At 37.3% G+C, this 15,454-nt stretch overlaps 1 protein-coding gene across 5 annotated transcripts in view; it reads left to right on the forward strand.

Annotated features, from left to right (window-relative positions):
* FLVCR1 (FLVCR heme transporter 1) overlaps positions 1–14,911 on the forward strand; it is a 37,470-nt gene extending 22,559 nt beyond the window's left edge. Inside the window, exons 4-11 of one of the 5 annotated variants that reach the window (XM_004275259.4) lie at positions 3,262–3,329; positions 4,026–4,129; positions 5,913–6,023; positions 6,619–6,724; positions 6,946–7,057; positions 11,770–11,837; positions 12,002–12,077; positions 12,501–14,911. In XM_004275259.4, coding sequence (XP_004275307.1) covers positions 3,262–3,329; positions 4,026–4,129; positions 5,913–6,023; positions 6,619–6,724; positions 6,946–7,057; positions 11,770–11,837; positions 12,002–12,076 — 644 coding nt within the window. In that variant the 3' untranslated portion in view covers position 12,077; positions 12,501–14,911. Of the gene's footprint in view, positions 1–3,261; positions 3,330–4,025; positions 4,130–5,912; positions 6,024–6,618; positions 6,725–6,945; positions 7,058–8,895 lie in introns of all 5 variants that reach the window. The other 4 variants (XR_007478337.1, XM_033438052.2, XM_033438051.2 and 1 more) reach the window with 4 other exon arrangements.
* The last annotated feature ends 543 nt before the right edge of the window (positions 14,912–15,454 follow it).

A 15,454-nucleotide genomic window follows, 5' to 3' on the forward strand; every position in this document is an offset into this window, starting at 1 on the left:
AACTCAGGAACCAAATAACCAAGAAACTTTTTTTTTTTTTTTTTTGAGTTAGGGCTATTTGGAGAAAGCATGATCCCTCACTGTTCCCATCTGTAGCTACTTGCTATCTGAAACTCAGACAAATACCATACTCTAGATTCAGCTAACAGTATTCTTTGCTATTATAATTCTTTCTCCAGATTCTGGCTATCCTCACTGAGGTCTGGAATAGATTTGAGATCACCGTAGGGTACAGTGCAGTAGAGTACACTCAAGCCTCAGCACAGGCCTCCTTTATTTTCCTTGGCCTCCTCAGGCTAACCTCGCTGGGTCCCTGTGCATTCCTGAGCTCAGTGGGAAGAGAGTAACGAAGGCTAGTTACCCAGGGGTTTTTGATAACATCTTTAGACCTAGGCCTCATCTTGCAATCTCCAACTTAAACAGGGTTTGTAATAAAACTTGGCTAATTCTGAAATTACTGTGAGATAAGTAAGGGCCAAGAACAACAATGGTAATTTTGATAAAGAACAAGGTAAGGAACTAATTCTCAGATATCAAGATTTATAGAGCAGTGGTAATCAAGATGTCATGTATTAGTAAGGGATAGGCAATTAGATCACTGGAGCCCAGGGACCTAGCCCTGTGTATCAGTTGGCATAGGCTAGGTTGTATTATAGCAATGAAACCCCACCAAAAAAAATCTTGGTGGCCAAACACATCAAAAGTTTATTTCTTGCCAATGCTACCTGTTCACTGTGAGTAGGCAGCAAATTACTCAGGGATCCAGGCACATGTCTCCATGATTACTCAGGTAGGAAATGAGAAGTATCACTTTTACTCACCTTTAAAGTCATATGGCCATGCCAGTAAGTGCCTGTATAGAAAAAAACTAGAATATTTGCAGACAGCTGTGATGACTAGAACATTATGCATTTATGAAAACTTGATATTTGTAGAAGAGAATCTACATAGTAAATTGTCCTGGGACAATCAATTAGCCATAGAGGAAAAATAAGGTGAAATTAGAAAATGAATTGTGGATTAAAGATCAAAGGGTAAAAATCAGAGCTTTAATTTTTTTTTTTTTGGCCACGCAGCACAGCATGCAGGATCTTAGTTCCCTGACCAGGGCAGAGATTGAACCTGTGCCTCCTGCAGTGGAAGCGTGGAGTCTTAACCACTGGACCTCCAGGGAAGTCCCCAGAACTTTAATGTTTTAGAAGCAATAAAGGGAAGGGAAGGGAACCATCTTTAGTATTCTTAAAAGAATTTCCTAATGCAAAAAACATAAACCCTAAATAAAAAGATTGATAAATATATACATTAAACTAATGATATTTTCTAAAAGGACATGACATAGGCTATGAGAAAATGTCTGCAATGCATATAACCAACAAAGGCTTCGTACTCACAATATAAAAGTGACCCCTATTAATCACTAAGAAAAGAGCAAACAGTCTGGGGAAATCAGAAGGCATTTATATGTTTGTGTGTGTGTATATTGCTCATGTATGATGCTCAACCTTACTAGTAATTGAGGAAATCCGAATCAAAACCAAAGTAAGATACAATATCCCACACATTCAAATTGGCAAAAAAAAAATTTTTTTTAATCTGATGCAAACAAATTTGGCAAGGATGTAGAGTAAAGGAACTCTGTTGGTAGTACAGTAAGTCCCCTACATATGAACCTTCAAGTTGTGAACTTTCAAAGATGCAAACGTGCATTCCATCAATGTCAGGTGTGAGTGAAGTTGCAGCTTATCCCCCGTCTCCTATTGCTGACGATCCTTCAGCTCTACCATCTCCCACTTCCTCTCCCTCCTCCAGTCAGTAACTCTTCTTCCCTGTCACTTGATGCCAGCCCCTGTATGTCAGCTGTTGTACTGTACTACTGTACTTTTCAAGGTACTGTACTGTAAGATTAAAGATGTTTTCTTTATTTTTTGTTTGTTTTTTATGTATTATTTGTGTGAAAAGTATTATAAACCCATTACAGTACAGTACTATATAGGTGATTGTGTTACTTGTGTACCTAGGCTAACTTTGTTGGACTCAACGAACAAATTGGACTTACAAACCCACTCTCGGAACGGAACTCGTTCATATGTAGGGGACTTACTATATAAACTGGCATACCCATTTGGAAGAGTAGTTTGGCTATATCTAGAAAGTAGAAGTTTTACTCCTAGGTACATACTTAGAGAAACCCTTATACATAAGAACAAAAACATAGTATTTATTGCAACGTTGTTTTAAATAGCAAAAAACTGGAAAAAGCCTTAACATGTCTATTGACTTAGGACAAGAGATAATTAAATGGAAGTATATTCACACAATGTACTATTATACACCAGAGAAAACTGATGAGCTAGAACTAAAAGTATCAACATGGTTAAATCTCAAAACCATGATATTGAGTGATATGAGCAAATTGCAGATGGGTACTAATACCGTATTATTTATATAAAATTTAAATACATGCAGAATAATTCTAACTGTTGTGTATTGATACACATATGTTATAATATCTACGATGATAAACACCAAGATCAGGATGGGGATTACCTCTGAGGAAGAATAGGATTAAGGAAGGTCTAAAAAAATGAATCTACAGCAAAGATGGCAAAATGTTAATGTTTAGCAAGAGGGTGATGAGTAAGGCTATTTGTTAAATTAGTCTGTGTACTATTTTGTATGCTTGAAATATTTAATAATAGAAAAACAATAAACTTAAATTTCAGCTAGGTTAAAAGACTTAGACCTAAAGTTATACAACATATGTGAAGAAACTCCATGATTCAAACCTAGTCATATGATTCCTGATAACCAGCTGTTTTTATTTTTCCTTTTTAAGTATTCTTTAATTAACATTGTCTTACTAATTGCCTTATAAGTCTTCGATGCAGGGGTGAGATCTCTGAAAGAGGGATTCTGTCTTAATGCTTTAACATTCATTAGCTTGTGTAGGCGCTCAGGAAGCAATCCGTTGCTAGATTGCTGTATACAATGTTATGCATGGGACTGTGATTTCTGGTCCATATTGTCTGAATCTAAATAATAGTAAATGATGTAATGACAGAATTTTACAATCACAATCTCTAGTAAGTTTAGGTGTTACATTGATCAGTCCACATCCTGAAAGGGAATAGCAAGAGGTCTTAATTTTTTCTGTCAACTGTCTAAGAAGACATTATATTTTCACAGCTGTCACAGAGTGTTCCATATTACTTTATGAACTAGTACATGGTACATTGATAGTTTTCTCTTTATTTATTGTAGGTATCATGACTGGAGCATTTTATTCAGTCTCAACATTATTAAATCAAATTATACTGACATACTATAAGGTAAGCTTCTGCCTATATTGTGTTCCATGCCTGGCCAAGAATTTTTCTTTAGCAATATAATTCCTGTTAGCATGATCATAAGGCTAAAGATTTATGACCTTGTTGCTGTAAAAGATTTATATTTGTTTTCACTGAGAATACATTTAATCCACTTTATAAAACAACATGGAAAGCAGAAGTCATTATTGCTTTGACAATACCTCAGTCTTTTTAAACATTTTTTTTAAAGAGATAGTGTGACTGGTTATATGAAAAAAGACAACAAACTTTAAAAGAAACCAACACAAATATAAAGATGTAAATATCAAGCTCTGATCTCTCTTTGCTTTTGAAAGGAGAATGCAGTTGTAGTATGTAAAAGCTATCAGCTTAACTTCCTTTTCAGACATCTGTGAATTACTTAAGAATTCTAACAAAAATTACTGTACTTTCTAACCACGGAAGATCAAGAAAAATTCCCTTTTTGATTTCTCCCATATATCAGGGTTTTTTTTTCTGTTTTAATGTAGAATGTCCTTTAACATGTGCTTTATCTTCCTCTACCCCATTCACCTTAACACATGTACTGAATTCTTCATGTTATATTGTAAGCTTAATTTTATCTGCTATTTCCATTGACTTTAGAAGGTATTGGAGTGTGAAGGATCTGTTTGAATTAGAAGTATCTGATCAACTTCTTTTGAAAAACATTTTAAGGGAGAAGAAGTGAATGCTGGAAGGATTGGGCTAACGCTAGTGTTAGCTGGAATGGTGGGCTCTATTCTTTGTGGTTTATGGCTGGATTATACCAAAACATACAAGTAAGTGAAAGTAGGCAAATGTATGGTGTACAACCTAAGGTATTTTGGTTTTGAAGGAACCTTTACTTTTTATTTTAAGAAATTTACAAACTGTTATTATTACTAAAAGACTTGGATTCTAGACACTCTTAGGTTCCCTTAACTTCTGAATACAGTAGTCTCTGTATTATCTTATCGGTCTTGTTTATTTCAACTTTGAGAACTTGGATACCTTATGAACTCTCCTCCCCTCTAATAATACTCACATATACCTCTTCAGAATGGATCATTTCTATTCTAAAAAGGGCCCTTTCTGAGAAACATTTGACTTCTGACAGAGACTTTATGTTGCTCTTTTCTCATGTTATGAACTTAAAAACAAACAAATAAAAAGTTGTTCTTTCCTATCAAAAGGCTTTTTGGTAAAAATTGTTTGGCTAAAATGCCCCCAAACTGTAGTTCCACTTAACTATTATACTGTAATACATAATATGAAGATGCTATATTAATTGTACATCTATATGGAACCAGAAAAATGCTAATACAAAAGAAAAAGTGAGTAATATCAACTAGGAGACTGAGAAAGGGGTTTCAGAGGCAGCATCTTTTGCACTGGGCCTTAAAAGAATAGCTATATTTCAAAAAAAAGAAGAAGAAGAATAGCTACATTTCTTAACAGACAGAAACTTCCCATCTGTTTGGGAGAAATGAATGAATGGAACTATGAATGAATGAAGTAATGGAACTATGTCCTCTGCGCCTTTCAAGGCCTAAGATATATTTGATACCATTATCTAAACCCTTTCAACGTACTGCTGATCTTGAAATTCTCCAAGATAGTTCTCCTGTAATTTAAGACAGCACTTACTGTGGCTTCATTATTACGTAATGGTAGCTTAGAGTAAAACCCATTAAATTTGTAGATGAAGGGAGCATATGTAAAGGATTTATATTTATTAATAGTCTTTGGTCCATTTTATAATTAGGAAACTGGATTGGCATAGAAATGTTCTTTGTTGCCCTGGCTTTCTTCTCAGGATAACTGCCATTCATTCACCAAGTTCCTGGTTTTTTTTTGTTTTGGTTTGGTTATTTTTGCGGTACGCGGGCCCCTCACTGTTGTGGCCTCTCCCGCTGCGGAGCACAGGCCCCGGACGTGCAGACCCAGCGGCCACGGCCCACGGGCCCAGCCGCTCCGCAGCACGCGGGATCCTCCCGGACCGGGGCACAAACCCGCGTCCCCTGCATCGGCAGGCGGACTCTCAACCACTGCGCCACCAGGGAAGCCCAATGGGAAGTAATATTTGATCCCTGTCCTTAGGATCAGGTGTTCCTGATAAGGTGTTCACATATGTAAAGTTAAATAATAATATAACAGACTAAAATAGATGTCAAGTGCCAATTATGTAGATAGAAAATGATTAGGGAGTTTGGAAGAAAGGAGAATCTTGTAAGCTGCAGTGGTTAGGAAAAGCATTTTGGAAGAGGCGGAATTTGATCTGTATCTTGAAATACGGATAGGGAACTATCCCATTTGGTGGCACAAAAATGATTTTATCCTTATGAGTTTTCCTTCTTGTCTGAGCATTGGATATGATGTGAGTTTTGTTGTCTGTTGCTGTTGAAACTTAAATTTAATCTTTCAAGTCCATGCCTTGGTGGAAACATTTTCCATAGATAAGAAGGGGTTAATCTTGAAATCTGAAGAATTTATTACTGTATGGACAGAGCATAGCTAGACATGATTTTTATATGCCTAAGAAAATCGGACAAAATACTAACAATTTTGTTGTTTTTGTTTTAGACATACTACTTTGACAGTTTACATTTTGTCTTTTGTTGGAATGGTTATATTTACTTTCACACTAAACCTTGGACACATTATCATCGTGTTTGTCACTGGAGGGTTGCTTGGGTAAGCATCACATGTATTTAGGAGGAATGATAGCATGCTGTTATAATTCTGAAGTACCACTACGGTGGTTTTTAACTTTTTTAAGTTCATCCAAAAGTTCTTTAATATTTTATTTTATTTTTTTTAATTTTTATTTGTTTAACGTCTTTATTGGAGTATAATTGCTCAAAAGTTCTTTAATATTTTAAACTTTAAAAATCTGTCTTGTGCACGTCAATGTGTAGTTCTTTACAACTATAAAAAATTAGCTTAAAATTTTTTTTTTGCTATACTGTAGGTGAAAAATGGATAAGCCTTACTTAATCCAAGTAACTTTACTTGGCTAGAAGACAACTGACTTAGAAAACTAGGAGTAAATTTTTCTCAGGAAAAAAAATGAGAAACTGTTTTGCTTCCTAGTTCATGGTTTTGCTTCTCAGTTCTCATGTCCTTGGGTTAATTGGTGAATCATAATAGTGCCTTCCTTTCACATACCAACCTCAAAACATTCACTTACTTGATAATTAGAATAGGTCTGAGAAGTTAAGCAATTGCATCAATATGTGATATTGTCCTTTTAATGATTCTTTCTGTGATTTTGGATTTATTTTCTTAGTTTCTTCATGACTGGTTACCTCCCCTTGGGTTTTGAATTTGCTGTTGAAATCACTTACCCTGAGTCTGAAGGTACTTCATCTGGTCTTCTTAATGCTGCTGCACAGGTAAACCTCTGATTTCTCTTAAATCTGAGACCATTAGTTTACCAAATAGTCTAGTGGATAATGAGTTTGACCATAGTTTTTGTTTTAAAAATTCCACCTTTCAGTGCATGTTTCTAGAAGCCAAATCATATGAATAAAATAGTTAAGAAAAGTTCTGGGGAAATCATTATATTTGTTTTAAAGAAGCAAACAATAAAAATATTTCTCTTACTTTACTTTAGATATTTGGAATTTTATTCACATTGGCGCAAGGAAAGCTCACATCAGACTATAGTCCTACGGGAGGGAACATCTTCCTCTGTGTTTGGATGTTTGTAGGCATCATTTTAACAGGTAAATTAGGGAATTTGCCTAAGTACTCGTGTCATGTTGTCTTTATATTTAATTTTCATTTATATTGCTTCTCAAGGCTTGACAGAACTCAAGAAAAAAATGAGATAAAAAGCAGGATATTATTGTTTCCCTTCAAGGATATGAATCTATGAATTCATTTTTTGGGTTTCAAATTCAATGCAATTACTATGCATAGAAAACAAAACCATTGTAACAAGTGTCAGTAAAGGCCTGGAATGGACAGACCTGGCCTCAAGTTGTGATTCTGCTGCTCACTAGCTGTGTGACTTTGAAAAGTTACTCAACCTCTCACATCCTCCCTTTCTCATTTATATAATAGGGTATTAAAAGCCTGCTTTATGATGGTTATACAATTTTTTGAATATAATTTTAAAAACACTGAATTGTATACATTAAAGGGGTAAATGTTATGATATGTGAATTGTATCTCAAAAAAATGTATATAGATGTAATATAAATATGGTAAAAATAGCAAAAAGAAAGGGGGAAATGCAACTATACTATTGCAAGATTTCTACGTCTTTCTTGAAGTAATTCTATATAAAGTCTAAGAAGATTGTGATAAATTAAAGATGCACAGTGTACTCCGTAGAGCAACGAATAAAAAATAAACAATAACTAAAAAAGGCTGCCTTAGGGGGTTGCTGTGAGGATTAACTGAGATGGTTGATGAAAAGCTCCTAGTATAGTGTTTGGCACCTAGGACATGCCTGATCATGTATCACATAGGCTGCCTTTTTTTTTTTTTTTTTTTTTTGCTGTACGAGGGCCTCTCACTGCTGTGGCCTCTCCCATTGCGGAGTACAGGCTCCGCGCAGGCTCAGCGGCCACGCCTCACGGGCATAGCCGCTCCGCGGCATGTGGGATCCTCCCAGACGGGGGCACGAACCCGTGTCCCCTGCGTCGGCAGGCGGACTCTCAACCACAGCGCCACCAGGGAAGCCCTGCTTTTTTTTTTCTTAAGATTTTTTTTTTTTTTGGCTGCGTCGGGTCTTAGTTGTGCGGCATGTGGGATCCTCCGCTGTGGCATGCAGGCTCTTTGTTGCAGCACACTGGCTTCTCTCTAGTTGTGGCCCGTGGCTTGTGTGCTCAGTAGTTGCGGCACATGGACCTAGTTGCCCTGTGGCATGTGGGATCTTAGTTCCCTGACCAGGTATCAAACTCATGTCCCCTGCATTGGAAGGCAGATTCTCAACCACTGGACTTCCAGGGAAGTCCCCTTAAGATTTTTTTGATGTGGAGCATTTTTAAAGTCTTTATTGAATTTTTGCTTCTGTTTTATGTTTTGTTTTTTTGGCTGCGAGGCATGTGGGATCTTAGCTCCCCAACCAGGGATCGAACCCACACCCCTTGCATTGGAAGGTGAAGTCTTAACCACTGGACCGCCAGGGAAGTCCCAGGCTGTTATTATAATGTGGTAACCATGGGACGAAATCAAATGGTGGTGGTGGAAATAGCGTGTGGAATTATCTGCCAGTTCTTCTTAGGTTTAGTCAGAATAGACATGGGCGGGAAAGAGAATAGCGCCCGATCTCCAGAAAAAGAGCATGTAAAAGAACTTTTATCCATAGTTTGTCCAGGCACACGGGTGTAAGGATGAATTTCGAAGTGAGATTTATAGGGAATTCCCTGGCAGTCCAGTGGTTAGGACTCTGAGCTTTCACTGCCGGGGCCCGGGTTCAATCTCTGGTTAGGGAGCACAGATCCCACAAGCTGTGGGGCGTGGCCAAAAAAAAAAAAAGCAAGATTTATATCCAGTAGTGCTTCCAGGCCCATGTTGGCCTCAATTGTTATTTCACTTTGTTAATTTCTTTCAGAGTCCCCTTGTCAACATGAGAGACAGAAGCCATGGAGACTTGAAAAGGGATTATTTTTTTGATCTTATATAACTTGATTCAAGGATAGAATCTAGCAGAAAGATATGAATCAAGGCTTCTTTTTATATTCGTTGAATACCTGATCATTCTTTTTGAAACCCCCAATATGATAAGTGCTTACCAGTGATAAGCACTTATTTTGGAAATACACAACCACCTAAGGTCACTATCATTCATTCATTACACTCAAAGGAACTAAATGTACCATTTCCTCAAAGAAAAACATCCTACCACGGAAGTGTTTTCTTCTTATTCTCTTCAGTTAGTAAAACAAAGCGTACAAAACTGAATGTTCTGTAGCTGAATGTATGTAATTTAATACATTAACTGTCTTAACTACTGATCTGTCATAAATAATTCCATATTTGTTCTTAATTTCCAGGGAAGTAACACCTAGCTATCAAATAGAGCGTTTCTGTTGCACCAAAAAAGGGAACAGTTTTGTGTTCTCTTTTCACATTATCTTATAGTAAGATTCATAAATGTTCATTCAAACAGGTGAAGTACAGAAAATTAATTAAGAAGTGAAAAAAAGATCTTTAAAATTAGTTTTACATTGATACTTTTGCCACCTAAAAATGCTAATTAATGTCTCTCATATGTTGAATGTTTTACTGGAGAGAGATGATGGATTTATATCCAGTAGTTATTTGTTTAGACAGAGGAAAGAAGGCTGGGAAATTCCTGAGGTGTGGTGAAGGTGGTACCTTTTCTTTTTACATTTTTTTGAGAATTGTTGGCAGGTCTTGTTTTGACAGGGGAATTACCATTTAAATGCAGTGCATTCTGCTTTTCCAGTATTGACAGCTCTCTGTAAAGTCTATTATATAGGCTCCTTAGCCCATTTATGTCCATTGAAAAAAGTGTTTCTAAACACTTCACAGTGTTTCTAAATTCTATGATTAATATTAATGGTAAAGAAATCCACAGTTTCCCCCTAAGTAGCCTCTTTGATTTGGTGGATTGTACAACAGTGTCGAGCGGATCAGGCGATATCAATCATTGCTGCAATTTAAAGCATGACGTTTTAATATCAAGCTGCTTGTAAATATGAGCTTGTTATACAACATCACTTTAAAATCATTTAAATGCATTCAGAAAGGCCATTTTACATATATCCAATTAGTTCAGCGTAAATATCTGAATTTCTAAAATATTGGTATCAGTAATGGAACAGAATTCTAAGGGGCAGTGTGGATTTCTAAAGAAGCATTAGTCTAATTTTTAAGACTGGTTTTACTTTCACCTTTCAGACTTTGCTTTATGACTGATTAGATTAGTTAAGTACCCACAAACTTTTATCTTTTCTTGTTTTACACTCTCTTTGTGCAGTCTGTGGCCTTAACTACCACATTAATCTGTACCTCCAGACCCTGATCGCTTTTACACTTCAGACCAATATGTCTAATCATCTATTTATCTCTGGACCTGGATGTCCCATGGGATTTTATACTCAACCTGTGCAAAACTGAACTCACCACCTTCCCAAGCACACCAGTTCATCTTGTATTTTCAGTTTCAATAACTAGGACCTCCATCCATTCAATTGCCCAAGCAAGTCACCCACTTCCCCCTCCCTAATCCCCGTTTTTCATATCCTATCAAACCACTGAGTCTTTTTTAAAAAATATTATTTACTTATTTATTTTTTGGCTGCATTGGGTCTTATTTGAGGCACACGGGGCTTTTGCTGAGGCGTGCGGGCTCTTCGTTGCGGTGCTGGGCTTCTCTCTAATTGTGGCGTGCGGGTTTTCTCTTCTCTAGTTGTGGCGCACAGGCTCCAGAGCATGTGGGTTCTGTAGTTTGCAGCACGCGGGCTCTCTCATTGAGGCGCACAAGCTTAGTAGTTCTGGCATGCGGGCTTAGTTGCCCCGCGGCATGTGGGATCTTAGTTCCCCGACCAGGGATCGAACCAGCGTCCCCTGCATTGGAAGGCGGATTCTTTACCACTGGACCACCAGGGAAGTCCCTCAAACCACTGAGTCTTACTGGTTCGATTCTAAAATATCTCTGAAACCTGTCCCTATATCACCATTTCTCACACATGCAGGCTTTCCCACCTCTCGGCAGGATGAAAGCCTCTTGACTTGCCTTCCTGCCTCTAGCCTTGTTGCTGATGACATCCCCCGCACAGCTGCCAGACTGAGTTCCCTAACGCACAGACCTGATCATGTCCTCCCCTACTCAGACGCAATGTCATCCTGCCAACCCAGCCTCCCATCTTGCCACCTGCCTCTTGTACTTGATGTTCCAATGATCCCAAACTACCTCTAGTGCCAAGAATAGGCTGTACTCTTCCTGTCCTGGTCTCTTGGCATGTACTGGTTTCCGCCTGCCTAGAATACCTTCCCCTTTCCTCTTATCTGCTTGACAAGTTCCAACTCATTTTTCAAGTTTCAGTTCAAACATATCTCCTCTGGTAAGCCTTTCCTGATTTCCTTCTGACATAGGCATTTTTTTCCCCACACTTCCGCTACACTGTGCATGCCTGCATTATTGGAGTTGTTATACAGTGTTATAATTGTTTGCATGTCAGTGTTTCCCTAGCCTGGAGTGTCCTTTAGGGAAAGAATGGTGCTTTTCATCTTTGTGTCTTGGTTCTTAGCATCCTGTATTTGTTCACTAATGAATGACTTGCTAATTAAGTTAATGGCTTAGATACTGTTATTTTTTCAGGCTACAAGAATGTTATGGAATATTATGGTACTGTAGAGTGCTAAATTTGACAGTATCAAAAAAGATTTTGTACTGCTTAGAAAAAAGTATATTTATACATACTCTACGGTAACTCCATTGATGCTTCTCTGTTTGCAGCATTAATCAAGTCCGATCTGAAAAGACACAATATAAATACAGGAATTACAAATGGCGATATTAAAGCTGTAAGTAGTGAATATTTTTATGATTATACTATTGAGAAATGTGTGCCTAGAGTGAGTATAAACCCGTCTGCCCCATCAGCTGTTGTTTTATTCCTGTGGATCTGTCATAATGGCATATGCCAGATACGTACTGTAAATTTTTTATCCTCTTATTCTTTCTACAGGTACCAGTTGATAGCCCCACAGATGAAGAATCAAAAACTATTCTGATGTCCAAGCAATCAGAATCAGCAATTTGAGGTGAAAGGAAAAGTTAATATCATGTGATAATTGAGTAATAAAGCTTAGTTTATAGGTTGTGGGGAATGGACACTTACTTGAAAATTATTGTATGACTCCTGTATGCAGTTACTGTTCTTATTTGTTAATTTAAGCAATATTTTGCTTAAAATACTTTTGTTTACCTCATTTTAACACTACCATTTATCTAATGAGTGTCCCATCTTATATTATTGACCTAAAAGTAAGCTTCTTGACATTTGGTTTTTAAAAGTGAATGTTCTTTTTGTAGAAAATTGAAGCTTAGAAGGCTTTCTAAAATGATCATATGGAGGTCCAATCCCTTCAAGTCACATAGGAGTACATGCAATTTGTTTATATAAAACTATCCAGTGGAACCAAGTGTACAATGTATTCCTAATTATCTCCCTTTCCATTGTTCAGACCAGCTGTCCAAGCCCCCTCAGTGTGAATACAGTCTACAACTATGACACTTCTAACCCACCAAATGACACTATTGGGATGAGACTTCCAGATGACCTCTTAAGATTTTTCCCATTTCTTACATTCTTGTTAGAAAATACTTTGTAACAGGTACTGTCAGTGACCATAAAAACTTTTCTGTGTGCAGACGGAACCCATAACTTTGGTCTTAGGCATATGTTCTCATTAAGCGAAGTAGCTCAGACACAGACTCATTACCTTGAGTTCTTCTCTGTGCTGCCTTCCCATTCATCATAAGAATGCTAACACTATATTTTTCCACTCCAACTTGATATAGAGTAGTTTTGTATCCACTACCTTTTTTTACTCTTTTTTTCTTCAATATATAACTTTCTAGTAAGAAAATTTCATCCTATGTGTTACTGGCTTTTTCATGATTTTTTGTATCACACCTTATCCTTTTGCCTTGAAGATTCCTGAGATAAGGAAATCTGTAATAACTTCAGGTAGCCTAGGTATTCCCATTTAGTGGAGACCTCTTGAAATGCTGTCTGTTCTAATTCAGAAAATCATTCTTTATGGAATCTTTATCATTCTTTGTGGAATCCTGTGCCCAGGTGTGTGCTCCCTCAGTGTGTTGGGGGAGTGGATTCTTTTCTTCACCACAGAATGTGCATAGGCTCCAAACTGTTGGAACATCTGCTCTTTTACATGCTCAGGGTAAGGAGAATAGGACCAAATGCATTTCCACAGTGCCTACCACTGCGTTTTGTTTACAGTGAGAATCTCAATGTTGTTCATGTCCTGGCTCTCTAAGCTGATAGGGAATATCTTTAGAGTAATGGCATTTAAACAGCCATAATATTTATATTATGTCCACAGAAACACAAAAAGCCAATCAGGTATTCCCTTGAATATCCTTGAAGTGAATTAGCAATTCTGATTTGGGTGTACTATATGCATCGCTTTATACTGAAATTATAACATTCTCTGTAACCAAACGACAGTAAATTATGTGGAATCTTACTCTGGAGAACGTGTTACCAGAAGAACTTAGCTGGGAATCAGGAACTTCAGGTCTATGTCCTGGATCTGTTTCTAGTTTCCCTGTAAATCAGGCAGCACTTTCCTCATCCGTATAATGAATGTGTAAAATTTGATCTCAGAGATCTTTTTTGAATTTTAAATGCACTCATCGGGGGATAGACCAAATCATTGTACCACAGGAACTTAAATCTAGCTGTAGAAAAATTCCCTGGACAGTTGAATAAACAACTATGATTGTTACCTTGTAGATATAGGGAACTTAAAATCTGTTTTTAGAACTCCCCTGGTGGCACAGTGTTTAAGAATCCGCCTGCCAAGGCAGGGGACATGGGTTCAAGCCCTGGTCCGGGAAGATCCCACATCCTGTGGAGCGTCTAAGCCCGTGCACCACAAATACTGAGCCTGTGCTCTAGAGCCCGCGAGCTGCAACTACTGAGCCCGCGAGCCACAACTACTGAAACCCATGCACCTAGAGCCTGTGTCTGCAACAAGAGAAGCCACCACAATGAGAAGCCTGTGCACCACAACGAACAGTAGCCCCTGCTCACCACAACTAGAGAAAGCCCTCACGCAGCAACGAGACCTAACACAGCCAAAAATAAATTAATTTAAAAAATATGCATGACAAAATTTTTAAAAAATAAAATCAAATCTGTTTTTAGCCTTTTTGTTCAGTTGGTGATAGCTCAGGCACAATATGCTGAATCATTAACTTCCTTAGATATTTACGTCACAGATTTTATGGCCAAAAATATATTTTAAGGTACCTCCTCTAAATAATTGTTTTTACTTTTAAACAGTCAGTGTTATTTCAAATAATCATATACTTGTCAAGTTCCTGAGGTTTGAACAAATTACAGATAAAAGTTGGAATATTTTATTTCTAAAAAGCATATATACATATATGTCATATGTATTTTTCCTTGTTGATTAGAAAAAGAATGAAATATGATGTGACAAAACACAAAATGAATTGATAATTTTTCTGTATTTTGAATTAAATTTGTCTGTAATACATCAAACAAGAATGTCATGTAATTCTATGTCGTATCTTTGGAATATGGAGTTGGTAACTATCACTTGTGTAAATTTTAATCAAGTGATTTTAGAAAGAAACTGGATGCTTTCAAAAGCTCTTGTATTTATAAATGTTGCAAATATAGCTTTTGCCTTTTGTGAATGTTGGAGAAATGTCTTTAAAAATGTGTTTTAAAAATATGTGTAAACATAGAGTATTGCCAGAAGAATGCCTGTCAGTCTTAAGTCATTTTTCATGTTCTGATTTTTGCTTTTTGTACTATTTAGCTGTATTCTTGTTCTTCAGTTATTTCAGACTTGAGATAAATTTATTTTTTTAAGGCTAATTTTGTGTGGCTTTTTTCTTTTTAAGTTATGATGTTTTAGTACACATGGGGAATGGAAAGGGATTATAACATTTCAGAATGGGCCAAGGGAGAGAGGTGGTTTGTGGAATACAGTAAGTCCCCTACATATGAACGAGTTCTCTTCCCAGAGCTCATCCCTAAGTCCAATTTGTTTGTAAGTCCAACAAAGTTATTTTCACTTTTGTTTCTATTGTTATTGCTTGGCGCTTCTTAGCAGTAGTACCAGCTACATCCCTGCTGCTTTCACGCTTGCTTCCAGACATCCTAGGCTTGAAGTAAATACGCTATACTACTGTACTCTATATAGTACTGTACAGTAAGGTGCACAAAAGCACGTGATTGGACATGCAAATGCACATTCGCATCTTTGAAAGTTCGCAACTTGAAGGTTTGTATGTAGGGGACTTAACTGTACAAGGTAACAAAGCCCACCAGGGTCAGGGTCCAGATCAGGTTCAGGGCTGAACCAGCAAAGTAGCCAGGGCTCAATCTCTTCCCCTTACTTTGGTGCCTGCCTCTCAT

The sequence above is a fragment of the Orcinus orca genome, chromosome 1 (genome assembly GCF_937001465.1).
Source record: "Orcinus orca chromosome 1, mOrcOrc1.1, whole genome shotgun sequence".
NCBI classification, from domain to species: domain Eukaryota; kingdom Metazoa; phylum Chordata; class Mammalia; order Artiodactyla; family Delphinidae; genus Orcinus; species Orcinus orca.